The 27,284-nt window shown below is 38.5% G+C and overlaps 1 protein-coding gene across 1 annotated transcript in view; it reads right to left on the reverse strand.

Annotated features, from left to right (window-relative positions):
* LOC134542316 (uncharacterized) overlaps nucleotides 1-24,170 on the reverse strand; it is a 94,773-nt gene extending 70,603 nt beyond the window's left edge. The window contains exons 1-4 of the mRNA XM_063386465.1: nucleotides 24,165-24,170; nucleotides 19,547-19,786; nucleotides 12,378-12,503; nucleotides 9,326-9,701 (exon numbers count right to left, since the gene is read on the reverse strand). Of these exons, the coding sequence (XP_063242535.1) occupies nucleotides 9,326-9,701; nucleotides 12,378-12,503; nucleotides 19,547-19,786; nucleotides 24,165-24,170 (748 nt within the window). The remainder of the gene's footprint in view (nucleotides 1-9,325; nucleotides 9,702-12,377; nucleotides 12,504-19,546; nucleotides 19,787-24,164) is intronic.
* Between the last annotated feature and the right edge of the window lie 3,114 nt (nucleotides 24,171-27,284).

Here is a 27,284-nt window from a genome sequence, read left to right on the forward strand (position 1 = left end):
CTATTGTTTTTCCTTTTTTGAAGTTGCTTCCAAATGTGCTTCCTTTTTTGTTGATGGTGCTTCTATTTTTTAATGTTGTTTTGACTCTAGTATTTTAGTAAATTGTTCTTGATTTGACTAGCGTATTATTCAAACCGGTTAATGTATATAAACGAGTCCTAGACAGCAGGACGCTCAGTTTGTTACTGCCGTCGACGGTGTACGGATCACCTAGTTTGTTTCTTCTGGTGCATAAGTCGCGTAATTGCCTGTTCTTGAGACTTCGATGGCATCTTTACCGACTTTAACGTCGTACTCGATGGAGGATGTACCATCGACTACGGGAACCATGACGTCGGCGCCGACGATGTTGGAGCAGATCCCGTTGGCAACGCCTCTGACAATACTGGAGGAGACTTCGATATGTGCTGTTTCGCCATCAGAAGATAGCTTAATGACTACTGAGCTGGATGTGCAGGAAACCACGACGATCGACGATACGACCTTGATGGAGACTTCAATGGATGCTGATTTGACAACTAGCGAACATCGGTGCTGTTACTGCGACAAGATTTTCTCAAACAACAGCAATGCCCGGCGACACGAGAGGAGCGAATGTGCCAAGAACCTATATCGTAAAATGTTTGTTTGTGAGAAATGTCATAAGCAGTTTGCCAGAAAAGATAATATGAAAACGCACATGAAGGCATGCAAAGGTCCTGCTGTGCGGCAGAAAGTAAAGGTTTCGGCGCAACAACGATGCATTGATGTTCATAAGAGTATGCCTGGAGATGGTGCAACTGCGGCAACGTCAGTATCTGGATCGGGTCTGAAAGGATCGTCTTCATCACCACGGTATCCTTGCAGCTACTGTGATACGTCGTTCGCATTTTCCCATGATGCACGAAGACATGAGCGGAGCAAATGCACGAAGAATCCTTCTCGCATGAAGTTTCGATGTGATGAGTGCCTTAAATGGTTTACTCGAATTGACACTTTGCGACATCATGCGAAAAAATGTAAAGGTGGAGTCTGTGCTCCTACTGCTGAACTACCTGCCGACATTTCGGCTCCTCGCTTTAGATTGGAGACACGAAAGCGTACAACCAAAAAAAACAGATGCCCAGCAACCGATTGTTATGACGTCTGAACATGGAACTAAACCTAAGACTGTGTTCGGAGCATTACAAGTGAACGATAATGGCTTCTACTTGGCGCAGTCTGCATTTCGTGGAACTTTGAAAGACTACTATTATCTAAATACGTTCGGTGAGTCGAAGGACATTTGTAATTTTCTTGACGATATCAGACAGAAGATAATCAATCAGCCTACTGATGATGTAGCAACAAACGGACCTTTGAAATATAACTTGTGGTTGGACTGTATATATGGAAAGCCATATCCGTTCGATGACAAAGTGAAGAAGTGTGCATTCAAGACATCGGCTGCAGTAATTTACAGTTCTAACGATGTGAAGCAAACTGTTAAAAATGGTATCCAGAAACTCTGTCAAGAAGAGGTGGACTATGGCTGTAAAGGTTCTGGCTGGACTCTGTCTAGTATAAACCGATTGGAGCTAAGAATTAGTCGTTTCACACCGCTGCGGAACTAAATGATTATAAGATTGCTGGCTTTCGTAAGTGATCCTGTAGTAGAATAGAAATTATGTAATAAATATTATGTTTGTAAAAGAACTTGCGGTGTTTAATTCCTCGAACCTTACACTTTAGTGGTGCTTTTTTAAAATATTAAAGTTGTTTTGTATCGGCCTGGGATCGTACCAAGGACCTTAGTCGATCTAATTAATCAGTTTATTGATCGGAAATTTATTTAATGATTTCTGAACTTTTTCCCGGATCTCTAGCATTAAAATTACGCATTTCCAATATGGTGGTCTTGATGTCTGATAGGATGGTGGTCGTAGAGGATTTAGAGTCTCTTTACGAATGTTGAACATGGTTTATTGAAATTATTATTTTTTACATAAAATTAAACATTTTTGCATCGATCGGGTTTCGAACCAAGGACAGGAGCGGATCGAATCAATATGTAAATTAATGAGTGATTTATTTAACGAATTTAGAAATTTTTCCCGAATTTATAGCTAAATAATTACGGATTTTCAATATGGCGTCCAAATTTCAAGATGGCGGGCACCTTAGTAATAAATGATTACTGCACTCTAGCGGATAAGAACTAAACTAACATGGTGTCAGCGCACTCTCGCCGACGAAAACAAGATGGTGGTCTCCAGCAACGAAGACAAGATGGCGGACATTACGTTATACTAGGTGACGATATATCTGCTTTAAGAAAAGTGGTGGGAGTCAGTCTGCCTGCAGCCACCATTAAGGAAGGAGCCTGTCGCCATTTTTTTTTTTTTTGCCCTCACCGGGTTAGAACCGAGGACTCCGAACTCCGTGTCGTTAATGTTTGTTTTTTATAAATGTTTTATTAAAATTTTATTATTTAATTTTTTTTATAATTTTTAAAAAATATTTTATTAAAATCGGATAATAAATAAAAAAGTTAAAGATGGCGGCCGTAACGAAAAATGCATCGGTGACGACATAATCCAAGATGGCGGTCATGGTATCCTTATTCCTAGAAATGGCTTATAAGTGGCTATCTCTTAGGAGTTTTAAGCCAGTTTTAGGAATTAGGGTTCTTTCTAGGGCAAAACGACTTTTGAGGATTTTCGAAATCCTGATTTTCGAATTGAGGAATTTTTTGCGAATTTTTGGCGGAACTTTTTTTCACAGAAATGGAAATTTTGGCGATTTTTGAGGAATTTTGGGCAAATTTTGCCCAATTTTGGCGGATTTTGGCGATTTTTGGGGATCAAATTCAAGGCCAAGGTCAAAGGTCAAGGTCACAACCATCCAAGATGGCCGCCGTGACGTCACAATCCAATATGGCGGACACCGGCACCGGCACCACGCGCCAGCGCCGTGCGCTCGGGGCCCTATTCCTATACTACTGGACGGAAATGTGTAACCACGGTGCTGTCATCTGCGGGGAATGGCGCGAACTGAAGTTCACAAAGCCCAAGGGAAACTTTTTCTAGTGAATTTTATCAAGATGGACCGTATAATTACTAAAATTCAATTTAGAAAAATGGCCCGAATCGAGGGTGTAGTATTTTTTCTATTCTTTTTTTTCTTTTAGCTTTTATCGGAGCTGTTTCAAAGTATAGCTTATAATTTCGGCCTGCTTATCAAATGATTCGATAGTTGACGTACTCACTCCGGCACCTGGTGTGGCGGGTGCGGAGACTACGCGTGATTCGCGTGCCTAAATGTTGTTGAAAACACGATTTGCGTATAGTGATTCATCACGCTCGGCATTACTTTAAAGAACACTACATTAATTTTTTTCTCCAAGTTTCGCTTTATAAGCGTATTTGCCAAATGAGATATACAGTAATTATAAATCTTAAAAGCATATTTACCTCTTTTACTCCTCTAAGGGGTTGAATTTCACAAAATATAAAAATTGTAAATGACAGTTTTCGTACTGTTTTTATTATCACCCAAAATCATTTACTTCCCTTGATAAATTCGAAGATATAATTATTAAACCTAAAACATACTTATCCCGTTTTCACTCAATAGACTTTGAATTTCGCCAAATATAAAAATTGTAGTTTTTATTTTATTATTTTTATTATTGGTTCCCAATATAATTTGTGTAGCTTAATTAAATAATCAAATCTTTAAAATATTTTTACTCCTTTTTTACCCCTTAGAAATAGTTTTTCGGGATATTTTTAATTTTTGAATGGAGTTTTTCGTATGTTAATTATTGGTACCGAATATCTTTTATATCTTCATTAATTTCAGAGATATATTTAATTATATTAAAACGATATTTCACATTTTCACCCCCCTAAGTGCGAAATTATTTAATTGTATATAGCTTAGTTTTTAAGTTAGCAAAATACTTTTTTAACAATAACAATTCATCAAAATTTGTCTAGTAGTTTTTGATTGATGCTCAAACAGACAAATAGACAAAAATTTCAAGTACTCTATTTTTGTGTTTTCAACAATGCAAATAACTATTTTCAATATATTTTTTCAAAATTAATTCCAATTTACAGACTTTTTGCCTCGAACAGTTTTACAATTAGTATAGAATACAGCTCCGCCAGCTTAGAAAATAGTGAAAGGGCCACTGAAAACTGACACCCCTTGAATATGAATGAACTTGAAATTGAAGCTCACCTTATATATGTTGCGCTTGATTTTATTGTTGTATATTTCACCGTAAGAATATAAAATACACACCAGTTTTTACGTTTAATCCTAAGCTTCTAAATAAAAACGTGTTTTGTCGAAATCGGTCCAGTAGTTTTTGCGTCAGCCTCGAACAAACAAACCAACAGACAAACTACATACTTAAAAAAATGAAATACGGAATACGCGTTTAGAGACACTACTCTCTAATTTTGCATGGTCAGTGGCCAAAAATTAAAACATACTTGACTAATTTTAAGCAGGTCAATGAGTTGCATTATCAGTGAAAATAAAATCTGCCTTTAGAAAGGGGCCGTGACCCCACGCCACCCCTCCCTGGCGTTCTTACGTGCAGCGTGTAAGCGAGCGTGAACAGACCGTCACACAGAGCTTTCTCGGCGGAAGAGAGGCGCGAGCGAAGTGGTCCCGGCGATAAAGCCCCCGGAGCTGAAAGTCATCCCTTGGCGAGCGGGAAGGAGTGGAAGAGTTCTGTTTGTGTGCGAGGGGGGAAGGGGGACGTCGAAAATTTTGGGTAAGCGAGAGTAAATCGCGGGAGGCGGCATGTGGGGTGAACATAGTAAGTTGGGTTGAGTTGGGGGTGGGAAGGGTTTGTGAGAACGAACAATTTCTCCTGTGAGAAACGTTACGTACGTGACTAAACTTTGAGGAAACGACCACGATTACCAGATTCATCTCTGGAGTTCGTTGAAATGATTGCTCACGTGTGTTAAGGAGGGGCACGGCGAAGTTCCATCCCCAACTTCCTCCTCTCCCCCCCCCCCCCTTCCACCCTCACAACCATACTTACTATTCACTTAAAGGGTATAAAGTTCTGTCGTCCTAAAAGCTGCTAAGGTAACTGCGGAAAGTTCTCGGCTACCAAATAAATGTCATAGCGAATCCGTGATTTGTACGCCGCAACGGACAAGCTACTTGGAATTTGATCGTCATACACATGGTCGTCATCCAAAGGGCTTGTTGGATGATAACAAAATTATGTTGCAAACAAATGCGAAATTTTTTTTTTAAAACAAACGCAATGAGAAAAAATGAGCAGTTAAGTGAATGAATTAAAGGTTTACAAGATACCAGTAATCAAACTTCAGTACAAGCAAAATATTGTTGCTTAAACACAACATTATAAATCGTACAGCATAATTTAGGCTCTCACGGCCATTGTCTAGTAAATTATCTTAGCTTTCGGGGGTAGATTGTACCGACGTTTCACACTGCGTTGCCGCAGGCATCTTCAGGTTTGCACATCTGAAAGCTGGTACAATTAACCACTTCAACGTGATTCCAAAATTGCAGTTTATTCTAAATGTAGTTTTTCAACAGTCCCGAGTCATTAAAAAGCAGGTAGATTACGCCAACGACAATAGGAAAAATAGTATATACGAAATTGCTATAAAACCTAAATATCAACGAAAATCATTCAAAATACACCACTAAACATCGAAATGAAAGTTAAGAGCACAATTTAGCACCGAAATGCAAGTTTAATCATAGAATTGGGCAGCATTTAAAATAAACTTCATTTAAATCACATTTTTGAAAAAATTTTTGAATGTAATGGACGTTGCTATTTTAGAACGAAGTTTGTACAAAAGTCAATATATTAGAAAAATACATAAGCATTTTTATTAATGGTAAAATTTTTATTAAATCAAGTTCATAAATTCCCAGACACAAAACCTTTTGCTGATTTGTTATTGATGTTCAGAAACTCTTTCTTAAACAAGATTATTAAAAAATTATTCACTATCAAAATTAAGTATATCAATTACACACCATTTTGGTAGAATAAGTATTATGAAACATTTTGTTGTTATATTTAACGATAATGTAGCTACATGTATCTAAACCGAATTTATAAACTAAAAAGCATTGAAATACCATTTTTACAAAATTAAATATACATAAAATAAAAAAAAATCATGTATCTACCTAACACATAACTGGTCATACATTAGAAGTCTATGTGGTTTATGAGTAACAACATTAAGTTCCTATAATAGTACCTTTTCTCAGAGCATATTCGGGAGTGATTTTGGTTCGAGCAGAGGATTTACCTTAAGAAACCCAAGTGAATTAATCTGTAGCAGCTACATTATTGAGCAAAAGTGCCAGGACATTGTGTTATTAATCCTTCTTTGAAGATGAGTGGAACTAGTCACGTCGAAACGCCAGGATGAAATTGCAGACAGGCTTGGCCTCAGCTCATAAAGTCAATACGCTTGTATTAAACGTATATGTTCAAATTACTAAAATAATTGAAATAATTAAATTTATAAAAGTATAAATGAGAAACTATCCATTATGGATCATGGAGGTACAGTATAATTGTTGGTGCGCAGATCGCGTGCAAAGCTTACACGGCAGATTTGAATCACGGGTGAGTAGTGAGTATAAAATGTAAGACTGAATGAATTTTGGATTTTAATTCTCGATGGTTTTTAAGAGACGAATGTAAAATTTGTGAAGTGAATGGGATAGGGAAATAAGTATCCCCCCCCCCCCTCCAAAAAAAAACTTAGTTTTCGTGGCTACGTCCACCACGTTTTCCACTTGCGAAAAAAAAAAAAATTAGACAGTTTGACCACGCTTGGGATCGAAACCGAATAACTTAGTGTAAAGGAAAATGATGTGATCATCCACCCATTATAACTACCCCCTCTTTTTCCGTAAAGTCGCACCAATACCGAAACATATCGTTTGACAGTTTGGAAGAGTGGTGTGGACGTAGCGTTGTTAGACACGGAGGTGTCACACTATAAGAGTTACCGTTTTCCATCAAGAGTCAATCTCATGGAAATCTACACGTCATGTGGAAGTGACATGTCGAGCAAGTGACTAGGAGTCGTGCGTCACATAGGTGCGGCCATAACTATTGACAAGTCGAGTTGCATGTGTGTGATATAGGTTAGCGTCGTCGCGTGACAGATGTCGGCCATCATGTCGGATGTGATGAACGCATAAACATACGGAATTTGCCTATCCTTTTTCTGTACATTCTCGAGATTTTTCTATGACATCCAACGTAAATCATAAATGGCGTATATCTCGAGACCTAAAAAATTTGCGGATTTACATCACGATAGCCTAAAATTCAGTTACACATACCTCTGCACTGCTTCTGCTATTTCATCGCAGGTTATCTGGAGGATATCGGCCAATAAGAGTCTGTCAACCACAGAAGTATCAAATCACAGGTGATTTAATAGAGACATATCACAAGTCAGCAGTAAATTTGAAGGGGGCATTTTCCTTTGTATTCAGAGTACTATGTGTAGTCTCTCCTATCGGTAGGGATAGGAAAAATTCGCGGGTTCATTTCGCGACAGGCTAAAATACAAATAGTTACACCTCAGTGCTGCCTCTGCTATTGGCTCACAACTCACCTGGATGACTCTGGGCCAATTAGAAACGCCCGACCAAAGCTTTATCGAATCACAGGCTGCTACGTTGGGACGTCTCACAAGACGGCAGCCAATGGGTGGGTGGCATTTGACCGAGTGTACGTAGAACTATGGAGTTCATCCTGCAGGTCATTGAACCCGCGAATTTTTCCTATCCCTACCTATCGGTTATTGAAACCGGAAATTTTTCTCGTCACTATGTACGAGGGCGTATCAATAAGTAACGCAAAGAACGTAAAAAAGAAATTTAAGGACAACATATAACATAAATGTAATTATTGCCCATTTAATACTTTTCCACATAACTTCCATGCGTGTGGAGGTTTTTGTCCCAACGATGGATCAGTCTGATAAATTCCCGTCGTTTGCGAGAAGAGCCACATTCGCACGGCCCGTTTGAGATCATCAGAGTCACACTTCTCACCGCCGAGGAACCGAATGGCGGGTACTACAAAACTTCCCATTCGTATCCTCGCAATTTTTTCGCCAACCGGGCCAGAACACCTTCGGACGAGCCTTTTCGCGCAGCAGTTGAATGCCTATGTGAGCAACGTCCTAGTTCCATTTTTTTAAGTAAATAATTTATTTTTTAGAGTTGCTTGACTTATGGGTTGTAGCCGACGTTTTGGTGGACGCGCAGTCACCATCATCAGAGGGCAGTTACCTGGTGGAGTAGAGGTAACTTCCACTTTACGATGGCGTCTGCAACGTCAACCAAAACATCGGTGATATTTTCGCCTTCGACGCGGCTACAGCCCAGAATCCAAGCAACTCCAGAAAAATGCCGCGAAAGCCTGCGATCTTCATTGATTTTGATTATTACTGAATATTTTTTCCTACTTGAAAAAAAAATTATGTGCGTTACTGTTTGATACGCTCCGGAATGTGTGGTGAACAGTCAAAGTCATGCTTTTAGCGCTTTGATAAGCGATCGCTTGTGCCGTAAAAAATATTCCGAGACTATCTGAAAATTAAAACACTGTAGCATCGTCAGTGTTTTCTTTCAGTTGCATGTCTACTGTCAGAACACCGATAAAAGTGATTCAGTGCGGAAGCAGACGCGTTTTGAGTGGCCCAGACGGCCGCCAATCACAAGGAAGCAAGTACAGGTATATCTAATAGATAGAGACCGGAAAAATTCGCGATTTGAATTACCTATAGTATAGACTCCACGAGCCTCCATGCACTCGGGAAAATTACACATGCTCATTGGCTGCCTGACTCGTGACACCTGTTAACTGGGATGCTCGTGATTCGTTACTTCCTTTTTTTTTTTGAAGGTTTTTAATTGGCCCAGAGTCTTTCAGATAAACTGTGGCCCAGATGTATTTGGATTCTAGTCCATCGCGAAATGAATCCGCGAATTTTTCAGGTCTCTACCTATAAGTATAGACCTGCAAAATTTGCGGATTCATTCGGTGATGGACTAGAATTCAAACACATATATACCTCTTGGATAATTTTGCTATTGGCTTGCTGTTCATCTGGAAGAATCTCAACCAGTTATAAACCCTCGACCAAAGAAGGATCGAATCACAGACAACCCAGCTGAGACGACGTACAAGTCGGCAGCCAATGAACTTGCGTTATTTGCCCGAGTGTACAGGGGTTTGTGCAGTCTATCCTGAAGGCCATCGAAACCGCGAATTTTTCAGGTGTCTACTAAAAAGACGTCAGGCGGGCCTCACCTGCGACGGGCAGCGTCGGCACGCAGTCCATGCGCACGTCGTTGACGGCGCCCGTGACGGCGCGGTTCACGTACACGAAGCAGTACTCGACGTAGCGCTCGCTGAACAGGTCGCAGTCGAAGCGCAGGCTGTGCGCGCCGCGCCGGAACGCGCGCTCCGCCACGTAGCGCAGCGAGGTGGGCGGCGCCAGCGAGGCCACGTCGGCGCGCAGGCGCGCGAACAGGCGCACGCGGTCTCCCTGCTCCAGGATGCAGCGCGGGTACTCGAACAGCACCGGCACGCCGCCGCCCAGCGCGTCGCACGGGAAGATGCTGCGCGCGTGCACGTTGAAGATGAACTTGTCGCTCCACACCGCCTGGCGGGCACACCCATCGCGCTGCCAGAACACTATTCAATACACGTATGTCAACAGTAGAGACCTGCAAAATTAGCGGATTCATTTCGTGATATGCTACAATTCAAATAACTATACCTTAGCGCTGCTTCTGCAATTGGTTCACTGTTAATCTGGAGTAATGAGGGCCAATTAGAGACCCCTCGCTCAAAGAAGTGTCGAATCACAGGCACTCGGTCGAGACGACTCACAAGTCAGCAGCCAATGAACAGGTGGCATTTGCCCGAGTGTGTAGAGTGTAGTAGATTCTATACTGGAGGTCATTTAATCCGCGAATTTTGCAGGTCTCTAGTCATCAGTAGAGACCGGAAAAATTCGCGGGTTAAATGACCTCCAGGATAGACTCCACTATCCTCTACACACTCGGGCAAATGCCAACTGTTCATTGGCTGCTGACTTGTGAGTCGTCTCGACTGGGCAGCCTGTGATTCGACACTTCTACGAGTGACGGTCTCTAATTGGCCCTCATTATTCCAAATTAACAGTGAACCAATGTCAGAAGCGGCACTAAGGTATAATTATTTGAAATGTAGCATTTCACGAAATTGAATCCGCGAATTTTTCAGGTCTCTAGTCTCTAGTCACTCTGGTGTTTTTCGCGTACCATCCAACTTGCGATGAAATGATTGCAAATCTATTTATTTGCCATCAAAGTTGAGTAAATTTTTTTATTATAATATTGTGGAATTAATGTGTGGTGATGATACGAGGTGTGATCGGGGAAGGTTTTTGTTTTGGTTGGTTTGAAAAATAAATAAGGGGCTGCCAAAATAATTCTAGTCCCTGCAAACACAACAGCCGTCAACTTATCCGTTCCACACCGGAGACGGTTCTCCCGGAACAGAGTTTCAACAACAGCACGCATAAGCTCTTCCGTTCACGTCTCTTCGTGAGACCATACGAGCCAGGTTTATTTATGTTACAAATGCGTTAAAAATATAAGCTGTTGCATTTTTTCACTGTTTGTCACTGAAAAAATTCATAAATTGCAAAATATATTCGTCGGTGTTTTCGTCGTGTTATCCATAATATCTGTTTATCCACATTGTTGTGTTCGTATATTTTCCGCGTTCTCAACGTTTTTTTATCTGTATGCATTTACTGTTATTGTTCTGTCACGTTGTTGTTAGCCCACTTGGTTCGTCTGTGGTGTTACTTTTTTTTCATGGCTGAATTCTTTCCACGGAATTCTTGTGCTGTCTGATATTTAATTTTGAATGTGTTCGTCTGTGCTGTCGTCGTTGTCTTGTCCATAATAATTGTTTAAGTCCATAGTTAGGGTTATCTGTTTGACATCAGCTGATTTAGGCTTACGCTTATGTTTCTATTTGTATTTCTTATTTTGCATTAATTAATTTTTTCCTGTGTCAAACACTGTTAATTTTTACAATACATAGCTATTGTTATTTCTGGATGTTTTTGGGAACTACTGAATAATTATAGTCGCGCTTGCAAAAATCGTTTAAATATTTGATATTTAATACAATCATATTTTTTTTTCCAAACCACGAGAAAGATAATCAAATAATAAAAAATGGGCCTTTATTCTCTTATCTGCCTAATTAGTACTGGAAAGCTACGCGCGTTATAAGTTATATTTCCTTGGAATAATAAAAAGCTATCTTCAATTATACATACAAATAATTAGCGTAATAGAAATAAAATAATAAAAGGACTGTAAGGATATTAAAATACGGTTGGTAAAGTATAAATTCAAAAATTTTAAATTTTAGATAAATAATCAGTATTCAATATTAATATAAACACATGTATATATTTAATTTTTTTTTGTAAAATAATATAGACCATTTTTATTAATAATAAAGATCGATAAAGGTGCAGAAAGTTTATTCTAAATTATTTATTTTATTTATTTATTTTAAATAACAATGTTATAATGTATAATGAAAAAAATTATACATACGGGAACAATTCACATACGTCCTAATGAAAAGTCAGGAGACTTCTAAACCTTCCACAGACACTCCCTGACAGCGACAATGGAAGCTTCCAAGCGACCTGACATCCTTATACATACGGGAACAAAACCTCACTTATATAAATACACTTGAAAAAGTTTATAAATACAAATTATATCACTAACATTCACCACAAATTCATGTTTTTAATTATTTGGAGCAGTATCCAATATAAATCACTAAAGCATTCGATTTAATGCACATACATATATAATTTTTATACGTATGTAGCCTTTTTTATGCTGTCAAAATTTGTTGCATGGTGCACGCGCATCGTAAAAATTATTCCTCGTATTTTTTTTTTCATAACGCGCTTACAAAAGTAGGAACTAAACCTCACTTATATAAATACACTTGAAAAAGTTTATAATAACTATTCCATTCACTAAGATTCACAACAAATTCCTGTTTTCAATTATTATATGGACCAGTATCTGATATCAAACGCTAAAGTAAACGATTTAAATGCAGATATATAATTTTTATATGTGCGTGGCCTTTTTTTATCCTGTGAATTATTTTTGCGTGGTGCACATACATCGCCAAAAAAAAAAAAAATTCTTTCTCGCCATATTTTTCCCCCACACCTCACCTGAGGAAGTACGAGCTGAGGGACACAGAGCGCTGGGAGGAGGGAACTGACCTTGAGGTAGGCCGGCATGGAGTCGTTGCCCAGCACCGGCACGCTGCTGGGGACGGCGGAGCGCAGCAGCAGCGCGTAGTGGCCCGCCAGCCCGAACAGCTCGCACTTGAGCGACACCTGGCGGCGCCGCGGGTAGCCGCGCACTTGCTCCGAGTACAGCACCTGCCGCGCCGAACATACCGCACACACACGTCTCGTCTCAGCTCTCGGCGCGCGGAACCGAAAACGGAGCTGCCATCTGTGGCGGTCAGCGCGAACCAAAGTTCACAAAGACAAAGGTCAACTTTATAATATTAACGGTTTAATGTATTTTTTTTTTTAACAAGAGGTGCAGTATTTCAATAAAACTACTTGTCGAAAATCAGGCCCAAATAAGCTGGGACGAAAGGCGCGCGGAACTGAAAACGTGCAAACGCACGGAGCTGCCATCTGTGGAGGACAGCGCGAAACAAAGTTCACAAAGACAAAGGTAAACTTTACGGTATTAACGGTTAATGAATTAGTTTTTTTTAACAAGAGAGGCAGTATTTTAATAAAACTCCTTGTCGAAAATCAGGCCCAAGGCCGGGATTTTATTATTTTTTTTAAATTTATTTTTCGCTTTTATCGAAGTCGTTTCATCATGTAGTTTAAATTTTCGGACTACAAATCGAATGATTGGATAGTCGGCTTAGCTTCTGTGCGAAAACTACGCGTGATCCAATCAATAAATGTAGCTGTAAAAAAAATCTGCGTATATTTATCACGCTACCGCATTATTTTAAAGAATTCCATGTTGAATTTCGTGTACACGTTTTGAATAAGAAGTATATTTGAATTATGTCAACACACGTGTATTTGCTCGTTACCGAGGGTAGATTCTACACAACTCCGACGAGTACTCAAAACTCGATCACGTGTCATTTTTTCTTCTTTTAAAAAAATGAAACATATTTACATTCGCTTCAATGACTTCATTATAGTGTAACGAGAATGCAACTCTCAGAGGCGAAAGAAAATACCTACCAACTATCAGGAGTGAAGATCTGGAGAGCGGAGAGAGAGGACTGACGAATGGAAAACTCAATGGCATCTTGCATGTTTGTACACTAGAATATCTGCACACATTCCTATACATCACTATACCTCTATTTGCGAAGTTGCGTTGCACCCATATTTCTCTTAATCTATGTTTTATTATTTTAGAATCTTTCTTTCAAAATATAAAACAACAAAGGTTTTGAACCAGCTGCATTTCTGTACAAGCATTTGACCAAATAGTTAACTGCGAACACAGATTGAATGTTAACATTTTCAGTGATACCATCACACACCTGTCAGTTCCAAACTTAATCGAAACGAAGTTAGATATCTGCGGAAATCGTATCTATCATACTTGCAATACAAATTAATGGATGAAATTTTTTTGAGTTTTTTCTCATAATGCTAGAATCATAATAGCGTAAAGGACGTGATGCCTTATTGCGAAAAAAAGGTTTCTACTCAAGCGAAAAAAAAAAGTTTACATATCAAATGTTTATGGCCATCACAGAATGAACCATACATAATACAGCCATCAATGATTACAAGTTTTTTAATCAACATTTTTGAGAGAAATATGTTTAATCAAAATTTAATTTTTACTCTTTAAAAAGGTGGGTATTTGATTTCAAAGATTTCACAGAGAAAAAAATAAATCAGAAAAAGAATGTCAGCTACTCTTTCAGTACTCGCCAGTGATGTATAACATCTAACTACGTTAACGAGCAAACACGTGTGTTCTCATGTAGCAAATACACTTGAGTACGAAACTCGGACACGCAATTTAACGCAGAATTCTTCAAAATAATGTCGCTCGTGATGAATATATGAAACTGTTTTATTGGACAGAATTTCTTGTCGCGAATCACACGTAGTCTCAGCAGGCACCGCCAGAATTCGTTGCAGGAGCAACTACGTTGACAATCAAATAATTCAATTTGCAGATTGAATTTTTTAAACTATATAATGAAACAGCTCCGACAAAAGCGAAAAAGAATTGAAAAACATACAAAACACTACTTTGGATTTGATTTTTGGAAAGGAATTTAATCTTGTAAAAATTAATGAAAAAGTAAATAACATAGAGTTCGCCTTTGGCTTTGTGAACTTTGGTTCGCACCATCCGCCACAGATGGCAACTCCACGGTTACATATTTTAGTTCCATGCGACTTCCTTTCCATTCACGAAAATCTCCTTCCAAACACCGTACACCGAGAACTATGATTTTATACTTCAAAAATATACGCGTTACAACAATGTTACAAACGCACCAGACTAAATACCATTAAAAAACCAAATTATAGAAAGTTTTTCAGTAACGTCGCTCTCGCAAAGTGACGAAAACTGTAAAAAAAACTTTATAATCGCAAAGTCCGTCGCGCTGACGTCTCGGATTCTTGCTATTTCAAAACTAATTCTAAAATATACCTAGTTGTTTAAAACAAACATTACACTCCTGTGGAATATATAGTTAAACGTCCGGTTTATCTACATAAGAAAATACAGAAACTTGTTGAATTGTGATGAATATTTATATAAAACATACAATTTCACAAGTTTTATAGAAATGTGTTAGACACTGGAAAAAATTTTATTAAAGAAATAAAATAATATTGTGATCCTAGGTAGCCGTGATTTCTAACGCGTTACTTTCATGTGGTGAGGGTCGCCGGTTAGATTACAACACATTGGCATGACCATTTAAAAAAATACAATAAATGTTTTTTTTAAATGTTTATTTTCGTGTAAATTTTTATCAATATCCGAGTATGACAACATTGTGAAAAAGTTATAATTTTTAAATTTAATACTTTATGTTAATAACGATTGTTTTTATTTATAAAACAATTGCTATTTTATAATTTTCCACGAAGAATGCAGCTTACAAATTATACCGGGATATTCGTAAATTGGCGGATAAATTCGTAAATTTTATGAAACTACGTTTACCTACTTTGAATACAAATCCAAACGGATATGTTTTATATGTTAACAAAATATTAAAACTGGTCAAGTATACAGCAAGAACATTCTTCTTTAGTCTACGTGTGTGTTTATCGTTCTTTAGAACGAAACATCCGATTCGGGAGGCGACATTCGGCGTAGTTTAAACGAAGATTCACTTATTTGAAATAACGAACTCTTCGTTTATTTGATTTAAATTTTTCGTTCAAAGGCCATAAATTGACAGGTATTTTCTAACAGTGTATATTCAAAATGTTTTTCTATCTTTTCTGCTCCAACGTACAGAATTTTTAAGTTCTAAATGCACCTGCGCATTCAAGCCGAGCCGAAAGACAATTTTTTTTAACGGATGTGTTAATGAAATATAAGTACTAGTCTACCTTTTATACAATATGTCCATAAAAAAAGTCCCAACTATAATATTTAATAGTATCAACTGTAAGCGTTGAAGAGCGTTAGTTCAAAGACACAATCAAAGAGTTTTAGATAAGAGCATGCGCGAGAACTGCTTTGTTGTGTTCTCGATTGCAGCGCCACCTGTGTTGAACGAATGGCTCTTTTCCGCAATTAGTAGAGTGTGAACCAGTATACTCTATTTGGCAACAGGATGGAGCCCCTCCCCATTGGAAACTCTTTGTACGAGAGTTGTTGAACGTACAAGTCCCTAACCGTTGGATTGGTCGTAATGGTCGAGGCGACAGAGCCCGTTTTCTCTGGCCTCCACGTTCACCTGACATAAACGCCATGCCATTTTTTTTCCTTGGGTGCTTTATGAAAGATCGAGTTCAAGTTCCTCCGCTACCTAATGATGTGCCAGAGTTGAGACACATAATTGAAGAGGCTATTATTGCTTCCATTACTTCGGATTTGTTAACCAAAGTGTGGGAAGAATTGGACTTTAGGTTGGATGTGTGCCGTATAACTAAAGGTACAAATAATTAACTTTTGTAAGAAAATTAGGTTTTGTTTAGCTTCAATTTGATGTATGGTTAGTTGTTATGATATAACATTGAAACTGGGATATTTTTTTACAGGCACTCTGTGTTATCAACTGACTTTGTGCACGAAATACAAAACACGCATAAGTAAATGACCTGCGGCGGGTTCAGAAGCCCGAACCTTCGCAGCGCGAGACGGGGCGGACTGTAATTTAATGTCAGCTCAAATATTTCTACTCCATTAAAACAAGGACGACGAAGTGGTAGGCGGTTCGCAATTGGATTAAAATAGTCCCTCCAACGGTATTCCATTACGAAATTAGTTTCAGCCGTGCTTCCCTCCGCCACGCTCTTTTCGGAGCTCTTTCTCTCCATCTCTCTTTCGCCCTTTCTCCGTCTCCCTCGTTTCCTGTCCGGAAGCGCTAATGCGAAGAAATGAGAGCTGAGAGAACCACACCCAACCATGAGCCCAAAGGTCCAAAACACGTGTACGCGTCGAGCTTACATCGTTAAAAAAAGTCTAAATGTAACGGTCACTTTCGAAATAAATAAACTTGGCTTAAAACTAATGGACCAGTTGATTCTTTCAGGTAAACGTTATACCGGATAAAACATAAAATATGATTTCCAACATGTGATCCAAGAATGCCCTGTCTGAATGGAAAATGTTACTGCTCTTCAGTATACCAGTGTCAGTATCGTTTTTCTGTACTTGGTTCAGTGAATTCGTGATGTGTGTTTATGTGTTATATCTGTGCGTGAGTGTTAATGACAAATATTTTTCTTTTAATTTTTGGATTTTTCTGAAAAAAAAAAAGTTACACGTTGTATTGTTATCAAAACCAACAAGAATTATTGCAATTTAGAGGGGGGGAAATCAGGATATATGTCGGCATTACATCTTATCTTATTAAATCAACACTATCATAGATTTATACACGAATATTATTTCAATAATTATCTTGACAATTACTGTAACCTGTTATGAACATACAAGTCTAACCTTATAGCATAGGTAGAAATAAATTTTGATCTTTATTTTGGTAGGTTATAAATTAATTTTATATATTTTACCACTTCGTTTATTTTACCCAAAGTATTTTTTTATTAGAAATAAAGGTTTAAAACATTACTGATTATAAATTAAAAGAATAATGTTAAACAAATTTAGGAGATATGCACACAATGAGAACTTGGCAGCAAGTAAGACAAGGAAACTGTGACGGAGTCATGTGAACAAATAAAGTGTTGTGAAGTTTGTTGCTACAGGACTCTGTTGGAAAATAGTAATGTTTCATTTAACTAATATCTTCTTTAATAAAAAAGAAACACTGAAATTAAAGGAAATTGTTTATATGTCAGCAAGCGTAAGGTACAGGCAGCTACCATATTTAACTATACACTGTATGACAAGAGTGACATAGAAAGAGTTACGAACGAACAGTCGCTATCCAAAAAGTGGTGTTTATCGCTAAAATGAAAACTAGTATCATTTACGAGGTATCTCACGTGAATTAGTTGGAGACTGTACAGCTGCGAGTTCCACTCGCTATTCCGATGATCGTCGAATAAGTCGGCAGCTGAGGCACAGCACGAGAATCTGTAGGCGTGCGTCTCTGTTGGCTCCTATACTCCTTGATCCAATACAATTTCTTGGACATACGCCACTGCAGTTTTGCACTGTTTGTCATGGAAAAAATCCAAGAACGCAAACTAAGAAATAAAAATTGAAAACATAAACCCACATAGAACAAGCCTAAATCAGCTATGTCAAACAGATAAACCCAACGATGTACCTAAACAGGTATTATGGATAACACGACGATGACAGCACAAATGAATACATTCAAACTTAAATATCAGACAGCACGAGAATCCCGTTGAAGGAATTCAGCCACGAAAAATAAAATAACAGCACAGGCTAACACAGTGGGCTGAAAATGGCAAGACAGTTTCAACAATAACAGTAAATTCAGGCAGACAAACAAAACCTGGAAAACGTGACAAATATACGAACACAAAGATGAACATAAACATACATTAAGGACAACACCGACGAACACAGTATTAGGTTTCCTCCTATGACAAATCAGTTTCGATGAACAGTCTGTCTGTGTCTGTGCTTTCGTTTGTGTGCTGTCCATAATAACTGTTTAAGTTCATCGTTTGGTTCATCTGTTTGACATCAGCTGATTTAGGCTTGTTGTTTTTGACGTGACAACGTCTAATAAATAGATGAACGCCAGCTACACGCACGAAAAAGTGTACCGTTTCGCACATTGTCCCGTTACGCTGTGTCCTGTTACGCTCATTGTACGCTTGCGTCGCATCTATCTCTCTTCCACTCTATTGGAACAACCATCGATTTGACTTTTTCGAGGCACATAAAACTTGAAACACTCCCATTCGTTTCCTACTTTTCCTATCATCGTCCTATCCTTAACAGAATAACACAGATTGGAAGAAGTTAAATAGCAAACATGTATAAAAGTTATAGTTAAAATAAACTCTTCGTTAAAGTAATAAACATATTTGAATTAATGAGTGCAAATAAAAGTAAATTTATGAATTAAATTGTAGATTTCATTTCACTCCTTCTTTGTAATCCATACAAAATAGTGATAATTCAATAAAAATGATTCAGTTTTATTCATAAAAGTATGCAATCATTTCATCGATGTTTTGTTATGGCGTTGTCACTTTAAACTATCGTCCGTAAACCGACTATACAGACAACCAATTTTTTGACGTGAAAACGTCTAATAAATCGATGAACGCCGGCTGCACGCACGAAAAAGTGTCCCACTACGGATGTCCCATTACGGATGTGTCCTATTTGCTCATTGTACGCATGCGTGGCATCTATCTTCTTGCTCATTGTAGGGCCTACACATGCGTGGCATCTCTCTTCCACTCGATTGGATAATTCAATAAAAATGATTCAATTTTATTCATAAAAGTATGCAGAGGTAGATTTTATCATACAAAAGATAGAAAATTTAAAAAAAAAAATTCTTCCTCAAAGAATATAATATTTTTAATGCCTAAATGGTTTGGTTGCAAAAACCTATTACGGCTCAGTCTCCTTTTCTTCTGGATCAATCATGTCATCAATGTTTTGTCATGACGTCACGTTTAACTATCGTCCGTAAACCGACTTTACAGACAACCAATTTTTTTTCTGTGGGTTTATGATTTTTAGTTTTTATTCTTGAGATTTTTCCCTCCGACAAACAGTGAAAGAGTGCAAAGGCGCATGAGAGTGGAGGAAGGCGGCGCACCTGCGACAGTGAGTGGTTGCGCAGGCGGCAGCCGTCGCGGCTCGAGCCGCAGTGCACCAGGTCCAGCCACAGCTCCGGCACCAGGCCGCCGGCGGCGTAGGGGCACGACTGCGGCGGGAACTCGAGCGAGGCGACGACGGGCTGCTCCGGGTACGTGTGCACCAGCCCGGGCGACAGCGACAGCCGCGCCGCCGGCCACCGCACGTCCAGGTCCGCCGTCAGCCGGTCCTCGTCCCTCAGCTGCTCGCCGCAAAAAAAAAAAAAACCAACAATTCCGTACTTTTACAAAAAACCATATTCCTTTTTCAACCCAGGTGTCAAGGAAAAGCGTTTTTTAACACTAACTCTGTACAACACTTTGCTAGAGACCTGCGAAATTCGTGGATTAATTCGGTGATAGGCCAGAATTCAAACACATATTGCTCTTAGATGATTCTGCTATTGGCTTACCGTTCATCTGGAAGAATCTCAACCAGTTATAAACCCTCAACCAAAGAAGGATCGAATCACAGACAAACCAGCTGCCATCGAAACCGCGAATTTCGCAGGTTTCTACACATTGCATATATGAAAAGCTGCAGTGCCCGGTTTCGCCTGGGCTGAACACAGGGTGATATAGGTATTGTCCGCGAGTCAAAGCAAAACGCATAGCGTAGTGGACATAGAGAAAAGAAACACAATTTCTGTTTGTATGTCTGCGACCTATGATTTACCCATGGCGATCGGTTGAACGGTTTAGAAGTTGATGCGCGGCAGCGACTACTAGCGGCGAGTTATGGCAAAATTTGATAGCACGAAAACATTTTCCGTGTTCAAATATATATGTATACCTACCAATTTTCATGGCGATCGGTTGAACGGTTCAGAAGTTGATACGCTGCAGCGCCATCTAGTGGCGTATTACAAAAAAAAAATGAATCGCATAAAAATTTTATACAATTAAAAAAGCACTTCGAAGTGCCAACTTTCATGGTGATCGGTCAAACTGTGTCGGAGTTTATCAACGTCAAACATACCAACATCCTATTTTATACGTATAGGTTTTCTTTTTTACGAAAACTGGTGCATAATATTAGATTTAAATTGATGTTTCATCCAAGTATTACGTTTTAAAATCACGGAAAAGTATCGAAAAACCAACAATTAGTCTTAATTTTTTTGCATCGTGATTATTATGTGCACATGTTAACACGGGAAAGTTTTTTATGGAACGGTTTACAAATAATTTTAACCATTGAAGCTACTGGACAAAAAAAGCATAAATCCCGGACAAGAATACGAACCAGGTGTTACTGCGAACATTATTTTATATTTACACAGTTGTTTTCATGTAAATGCGCTAATTGATACAAATCTTAATTTCCCATTAATAACACTGTTCCATTTAACATTTAAAAAAAATGACAGTGTGGAGGGGACAAGACCGTCTGTTGGATTAGGTTGTTTCCATCTACGACCGTGGCTGTCCCCTGGGAGGGGTGATAAACACCCCCCCCCCCCCCTCCAATAATAAAATCCGTTACATACCCACCACAGGCTTTAAAAAACCACACTATAGATCAAATATGCCTATGCCACGAATATTTCGCGAATTCAATGGGTAAGAAAATAGACTTGAAAGACATTTACATTTCCTTCACGTTGATGATTGGACTGCAGAGCTCTTGTCACGCCTTCGACTACCTAGAACTAATAAAGACAAGGAGAAGAAGTGATTACCCAACCACGTGTAATACGCCGAAGAATGCAATTCCATCGACGAATGAGCACTCTGAAAGGCTTGTTTACGTATAGGTTATTTGAGTCTAATCTGGAGTGAAATGAATCTACAAAATAATCGTGGCTCTAAATAGAACCTACCTTTTCCTGGCCGCAAATTATTTTAACGCAGATGTGATATTGGTAAACAGTTCTAATAAAATCGCTTTAAGTATTTTCCTTTTCAGGCATTTTTATAAATTCACTTTGCTATGAAAAGCCTCAGTTGTTAGTTTCTTGAAAATTCAGATAAAACGCAATATTATGACTTTACATGACTTCAGGTCATAAATACGTTAAAAAAGCATTTGAAGGATTTATAAATTTTTCTGTAGAATTTCGGACTCGTGTTTCACTGGGAGATATTTATTATGAAGAAAAACCCTCTTGTAATCCGCCTCTTCCAGAATTATAAAATTTATTCGCTTCTGACCCGACGAATACGTGAATGTTTGTATGTTCATGAATAATTACTATAATAGGCCTATCCATTTGTATTTTTATAATTGTTCATGTCTTGGTAAACGCCGCCGAATTTTCCTTGAGCCGGTTAGTTAACCACAGGGTAATCCCATTTACCCCCTCTCCCCCAAACCCATTCATTACAACAAAATTCGCCGTATAAAATGACCTCAAGTAACCAGAAATTAATTATTTCGGTTAATTCATCCAGCTTTAGGCTGCAATCGTAAAAAAATAAAGGAAAGTAGGGCCTCAGACTTTTTTTTTGCAACCGACCTTGGTTGTACAGTCGGTGTAGCGTAATTTATTTCTGAAAGACCGGCAAAAATTGAGTAAGTTTTTTAACATCAGGCTAGAATCTACAAACGTGTGTGTAATCGAGTCGATGCCACATGTTCATTGGCGTCTGCCACATCTCACCACCTCTCCGGATCGCACATTATTGGCGTTTTTCCATTGGCTTCTAGTCCTCCAGGGCGTGATACAAAACTAGTGATCCAATGACGTTAACGTGTACAATCATGTGCATTCTATACTGCATTAGAATAATGAAGTGATTTCCCAGGAGTTAACCCACAAACTTAATCAAATCCGTTACGTTCACCAAAACCATTCTAAAATATATATATATGCGTTTTATAATAATAATTCATGCACATGTAACTTCTTATCTACCTAGTAAAAAATGTAATACTGATTGACAGACATTGCACTGCTTAAACCGGTGGGTATAGAAACAAGAAATTTTGAACAGGCATTTCTTATACAACGTAGGTAATCACTAAGGAAGGATTTTAGAAAATTCATCCTCCAATGGGTTTAAATAGCGGATGAAATTTTGTATGGCAATTTATAAATATATATATATTGCTGATTTGTTCGTATCCATGGCAAGGGCTAGTGTACTGTTGATGCCTTCTGCGTCTCCATGGCAACAGGCATTTTATCGTTTGATTTTTTTTATTCGAGGCGCAGCAGTGGCGTACGCACGAGAAGGGGCATGTACGTATAACGAGAAGTGCGAGTGTGTTCTGCCTATAGTCTGCCATATATAATCACAGGTACTTCAGCTATAGCCAATAAACTAATATACAACATAAGTAATAGTCGTTCCGACAGCAGGGTTCAGCGTGTGGATTGTGTAGATTGTGGATTGTGTCCACCATCTCGGATTCTGAAAGCACGGCGGCCATATTGAATAACAATGACCTTGACTTTGAAACCGACCATCCAAATTTTCCACAAATGACTCAAAATTCCTCAAAATCCACTAAAATTCACCAAAAATTCAAATTTTTTAGAAAAAAATATTCGCAAATAAATATAAAAAATCTGAAAAATAAAATTTTTCCTATTTCGAGTGAAAAATTTCCGAATTATTCTTCAAAAATGTCAACGGCTTGAAAATTCGCCAAAGTGGCTTAAATTCCCCAGTGACATTCCACACTAAGCCGCAGAGGTCATGACCTCGGCAAATAAAATGTAATGGCCGCCATTTTTAATTGTGACGTCCCCGTAGTTGTGTCGTTATGGCCGCCATGTTTAAAATCCGTAATTATTAAGCTGAAGAACCGGGAAATTTTTTTAATTTAATAACAATATTTAATTAATAAAATTTTAATAAAACATACTCCTGCTATTTTTAAAACTGTCCACCAATTTTGAAACTCGTATTTATTTAGACATAATTTCGGGAAAATTTTAAATTTATTAAAATAATTTTAAAAAAATTTATAAAATTTTAACTAACGCACTTACGTCATGAAACTTAGAATCTTTGTTTCGAACACGCCGAGAGAAAAAAAAATGACGATGGAGACTTCCTCCACAGAAGCCACCGTCAGACTGACCATCCACCACTAATGCCAAGGTAAAATATATTACCAGCTAGTATGACGTAGCGTACGTTATTTTGTTTTAGTCTGCTGGAGATCGCCATCTTGGATTCGACATATTGTTTTCGTCTGCTAGAGAATGTTACCACCATGTTAGTTGAATTTTTACCCGCTAGAGTCCAGTAATAATTTATTTCCAGGACGTCGGCCATCTTGCTATTAAAACAATGATTGAATCAATTAATATCCGTCCTTGGTTCTATTCTCGACCAGTGTTAAGAGTAACTAAAACTTAAAATCCAATAAAAAAATTTTCTATTACATTTCGTGGAGTTTATTAAACATTCTCTCTACTAAAAACGACATATACAAGATACTTGTCCGACGAATTAAATATCTTGTTGCACTGCCAAATACGGAAGTCGTTATATTTTTCGATGAATTACATACATTGTAACCAGTTCATGTCAAGTGCTATACGTATAGGCCAACTGTCTTCGGAGCACGAGACCAGGTCATGTACAATGTTAGGTGTATAGGCCAGACGTCTTCGAACCACAAACCTTCATCGTCGATAAAAATATAACATATTTCAAGCAGTCAAGACAAAGTCTTCGAACTGTCAAACCTAGAGTATCGATACATTCAATTACAAACAATTAGACCAACGGAAAATGTTTGACGATTACTAAAGGACTAAAGTATCCCTGAAAAATAGTTTATCAAGTCCAAGACGTTTTGAACCAGTAAATATTCAGAGCTCTACAGATTTGAATACGCACATTTAACGAAACGACACGCATCAAATAAATGAAAAGAAAACACAATACACACAATGGACACACAGTACACACACTGGAAACACACTACACACACAGTGCACACACAGAATACGCAATGAACACACAGTACACAAAAAATTAAACACACAATTAACACACAGGACAAACAATGGACACACAGTACACATACAGGACACGCAATGGACACACTGGATACGCAATGAACACACAGTACACAAACAATGAAAATTCTTTATACACCATACACACACAATGAAAACACTGTACACAACTACATACATAATGAAAACACTGTACATACAGGTCATGCAATGGACTCACAGTACACGCAGGGCACGCAATAAATACAAAAAAAAAACACAGGACACGTAATACACACATGAACATGCAGTCGCGAGAACTCAGGCTTAGTTGGAAATCAGATTTCGTGAAATATAAACCGTCATTTTTTAAAAAATCAAAATTATAATTTTTTTTAAATGTATACAAATGCAGGTATTGTATTTCTTTGAGTATGAAGGCTACTTCTTTTATGTGCGAATAATTTCCTGCACAAAGCGAAGCATGTAGAAGTCTTAAGCTGTCGGCCAATATATTAGGATCTTACCAAGATGACGGACGTAACAATAAGTGCAACATTTCTAGAATCCAAGATGGCGGGTGTGACGTAATTTGTTAATATTTAAAAAATTGTTTTTTTAAGAATTTTTAAAAAAATGTATACATAAATTGCATGTTTAATCTCGCTGGGAATCTTTTGAGGACTGGGATGGTTTGCATAACTAAACATTTGAAGTAAGCAATTTGTTTATATTTTTTGGAATTTTTCGGAATTTTGTGGTCAAAAATTAAAGAATCTCATGTTTATGGTCAAGGTCAAGGTCGTGACCTCGGCGGCTTATGGCGGCTTATTGATGCGGACTTTAAGCCGCTTTGCAGAGTTTTCGGGTTCTTTCGAAGGCAATATTCTTTCAAGGCAATCCAAATTCCGAATTTTTGAATTTTTGAGAAATAAAACGGGAAATTTTCCCTCAAAACGGGAATTTTGCCCTCGAAATAGGGAAATTTCTAGGAATTTTGAGTCATTTTGAGTCATTTCAGAGGAATTGTGAGGTTTTTGAGTCCAAGATTTCTACCATGACGTCATTTAAGATGTAGGTTCCAAGGCATCATACACCGCCACCACCACCATTCACCGGCAGCAGACGCCGGAAATACATTTACATACTCCTCATTTTCTGTAAGTCTGCGCGCAGCGCTCGTCACAGCTTGTTGAATGTTTTATATAGTCTCCAAATGAGTCCCCTTAAGATGCAATTTCCGCTTGGGAAATAGATAAAGATCGTAGGGAGCCAGAGTTAGACTGGAGGGTGGCTGGGAAAGTATTGATACGTTTTTCTGAGCCAAAACTTGCCGTGTGGACAGGACAGTGTGGCAGCGCGCGTTGGGATGAAGTGCGCATGAGCAAATCACGTGTCAAAAAGATGTTGATTTGGTGTTTTTTATGCAAAAGAAGTGGTTCACAAAGAGTTCGCACATCAAGGTACCATGATCAGCCAGACTTTTTATCGGGAAATCCTTGAACGATTTCGGAAGAGAGTATTGAGGGTGAAGCCGGAGATCACCTCTTCATGGATCCCGCTTCCTTTGACTCAGAGAAACGCACCAACATTTCCCCAGTCACCTTACAGTCCAGATCTGGCTCCATTCGATTTTTTTCTTTTTCCCAAGCTGAAATTTCATCTTAAGGGAACTCATTTTGGGACAAATCGAAAACATTCAACAAGCTGTGATGAGCGCTCTCTGCAAACTAACAAAAATTTACTTCGCCCATTGCTATGAATAATGTAAAAATCATATAATCGCTGTATAGCTTTTCAAGGATCATACTTTGAAGGAGATAACATTGAATTGTAATTTCTGAAGCGCAACTTCTTCACCGAGGTGGCTAAAATTTTCTAGCTTCAGGAAAATTCCGATCGCATGAGGGGAATAGTTAAATACGTGGTGGAGGAACCGGTATAGATGGAGACGACTGGAGAGAGGTAAAAATGACTAAGTATAATTGCACAGTTGAACTCTTACACACTTGCATGCTAGCACAATTGCATCCTTGCACACTTGTATTCTTGTAATAGAATAATTTATAACTCGCACACTTGCATATATACATATATATATATATAATCTGCAACCTCAGCTTAAAAGAATTGTGTTTCCAAGTAAATTCACTTCTGTCGCATCTGGACTCCACACTGTAAAAAAAAAATTGTACTTTTACATGGAAAGCTCTTGAAAACTCAGTTGCCAAGGATGTCAACTGTAACTCCAACGCAGAGCTTTGTACCATACGTAATTTTGCGAAGCTTTGTCTTGTAGTTTTACACGACGTGATATCGTTGGCAACAGGGTTTCCAAGGATTTTCCTTGTAAACAGTGCAAACTTTTTTACATTGCACGCACACATTTTTTTTTTAATTAATATCTTTCGGGACGCACTTCGTATGTGTGTGTGAGGGGAATGGTGGTAGGTGTGGGTGATGTGTGTGCGTGAGGGGAATGGTGGTAGGTGTGGGTGATGTGTGTGCGTGAGGGGAATGGTGGTATGTGTGGGTGATGTGTGTGCGTGAGGGGAATGGTGGTATGTGTGTGTGATTTGTGTGTGAGGGTAATGGTGGTAGGTGTGGGTGATGTGTGTGTGAGGCGAATGGTGGTATGTGTGGGTGATTGTGTGTGAGGGTAATGGTGATAGGTGTGGGTGATGTGTGTGTGTGAGGGGAATGGTGGTAGGTGTGGGTGATGTGTGTGAGGCGAATGGTGGTATGTGTGGGTGATTGTGTGTGAGGGTAATGGTGGTATGTGTGGGTGACTGTGTGTGTG

This window comes from Bacillus rossius (assembly GCF_032445375.1).
Source record: "Bacillus rossius redtenbacheri isolate Brsri chromosome 4 unlocalized genomic scaffold, Brsri_v3 Brsri_v3_scf4_2, whole genome shotgun sequence".
NCBI lineage: Eukaryota > Metazoa > Arthropoda > Insecta > Phasmatodea > Bacillidae > Bacillus > Bacillus rossius.